Source organism: Mastomys coucha, unplaced genomic scaffold (assembly GCF_008632895.1).
Source record: "Mastomys coucha isolate ucsf_1 unplaced genomic scaffold, UCSF_Mcou_1 pScaffold15, whole genome shotgun sequence".
NCBI classification, from domain to species: domain Eukaryota; kingdom Metazoa; phylum Chordata; class Mammalia; order Rodentia; family Muridae; genus Mastomys; species Mastomys coucha.
In genome coordinates, this window is record NW_022196897.1 from 76,004,506 (window position 1) to 76,006,374 (window position 1,869).

Below are 1,869 nucleotides of genomic sequence, written 5' to 3' on the forward strand. Positions count from 1 at the left end.
ATACAGATAAAATCAGTGCAATCCATAAAGATTTCATTCATTAATCCATTACTTCCCATTTATTGGTGTCCTACTATTGAAATTTATTAATAGTTCGACCACTGAGTTCATTTGCATTTTTAAGAAGTGTTTTTAAAATGAGGGAGGATAACATCACAATTTAGAAGATATGAATCATAAGGAGACAACATCACAATCAGATGACTTCATTCATTTAAGACTCAATTATTTGTGTCCTGAAATAATTTTTCTTCTCCACAGCTTCTTCATAGCATTTGTCATCTCTGAGTTTCTCAGAGTATATATCAAGGGGTTCATCATGGGAGTAATGACCGTATAAAACACACTCAACATTTTGTCAATGGGGAATGTTTTAGCAGGCCGTGCATACATGAAAATACAGGGAACAAAGAATGAAACAACTACGGTGATGTGGGAGCCACAGGTAGAGAGAGCTTTCCACCTCCCTTCCTGATTAAGGTTCTTTAGAGAGTACAGGATGACACCATAAGAGATGAGCAAGAGTAGAAACACAACTGTGCAGATCAGCCCTCCATTGGCCATCACTAAGAGGCCAATGACATAGGTGTCAATACAAACAAGTTTCAGTAAGGGGTACATGTCACACATAAAATGATCAATGATATTAGGACCACAGAATGGGAGTCCATAAATAGTACTGAGCTGAATTACTGAGTGCACAAATCCTCCAATCCAAGATACTATCAACAGCACAATGCAAACCCATTGTTTCATGATAGTTGAATAGTGCAAGGGCTTACAGATGGCCACATAACGATCATAGGCCATCACCAGCAGAAGAAAAACTTCTGATCCACCAAAAAAGTGTTCTGTGAATAGTTGAGTCATACAAAATTTAAAGGATATTGTATTTTGACCAAAGAATAAATCTGAAATCAATTTGGGAGAAATGGCTGATGAATAAATGATATCCACAAATGACAAGCTAGCAAGAAAGAAATACATTGGTGAGCCCAGGCTGTTACTGGTAGTAACAGTCATAACAATAAGCAGATTCCCCACCATGGTCAAAATATAGGAGAACAAAAACAGAACAAAAAGTCCTTTCTGCACCTTTGGATTCTCTGAGAGGCCCAAGAGGACAAAGTAAGTTACATTGTTCCTTGGTTCCATTTATTCTTTCATTGGTTCTGATTTCAGATGTGAAAAGACATTACCTACAAAACAAAGAAAATATCCTTAGAGTATTATGATATTAGTGCTTCTTTATTCATCTGTTTAAATATACAAATAGAGGGGGGAAGATAGAAAGAGACAAAGACAGAGATGGAAGGGTGGAAGAGAAGAGAGAGAGAGAGAGAGAGAGAGAGAGAGAGAGAGAGAGAGAGAGAGAGAGAGAGATCCCTGTTATAAACATGTGAGTTTTCTCAAGTCATTTAAGCCAAGGTTCTATACCCTAAGTGATTTGATGCATAATGGTGGGGTCAGCCATTTACGACCAGCCAGCTGAATAAGCATCATCACAAACATTTATTCATGCTCTGCCATAGATTCACAGTATTGGGATTTCTAAATCTACCAGGATCTGGAAAAACTTCTCAGAGGAAGCAAGTTTACACAAGTGTAAAAGAAAAGTAGAGATCAACAGAAAACAGGAAGGAGATTCCATGAGTAGGTTCACCTTATGTGAAGTCACAAAATAGAGTTATCACACTTAGGGTGATTCACATACTCAAAGTATAATGAACTACAAATATGAGGCAATAAAATCACTGTATTAGTTACTAGCTTTGCTGCTTTAAGAGAATGAATGTATTCCTTCCAGTTTCTAATAATATGTTCATTTTTATGTGAGACCTCAACCACAATTACCTTAATATCCATGGT

General features: G+C 36.9%; 1 protein-coding gene across 1 annotated transcript; it reads right to left on the reverse strand.

Annotated features, from left to right (window-relative positions):
• Window positions 1-225: 225 nt before the first annotated feature.
• On the reverse strand, window positions 226-1,158 carry LOC116092213 (olfactory receptor 4A47-like). The gene has a single exon (XM_031373559.1). It carries the CDS (start codon window positions 1,153-1,155, stop codon window positions 226-228), a length of 930 nt encoding a protein of 309 aa, XP_031229419.1. The 5' UTR covers window positions 1,156-1,158.
• Between the last annotated feature and the right edge of the window lie 711 nt (window positions 1,159-1,869).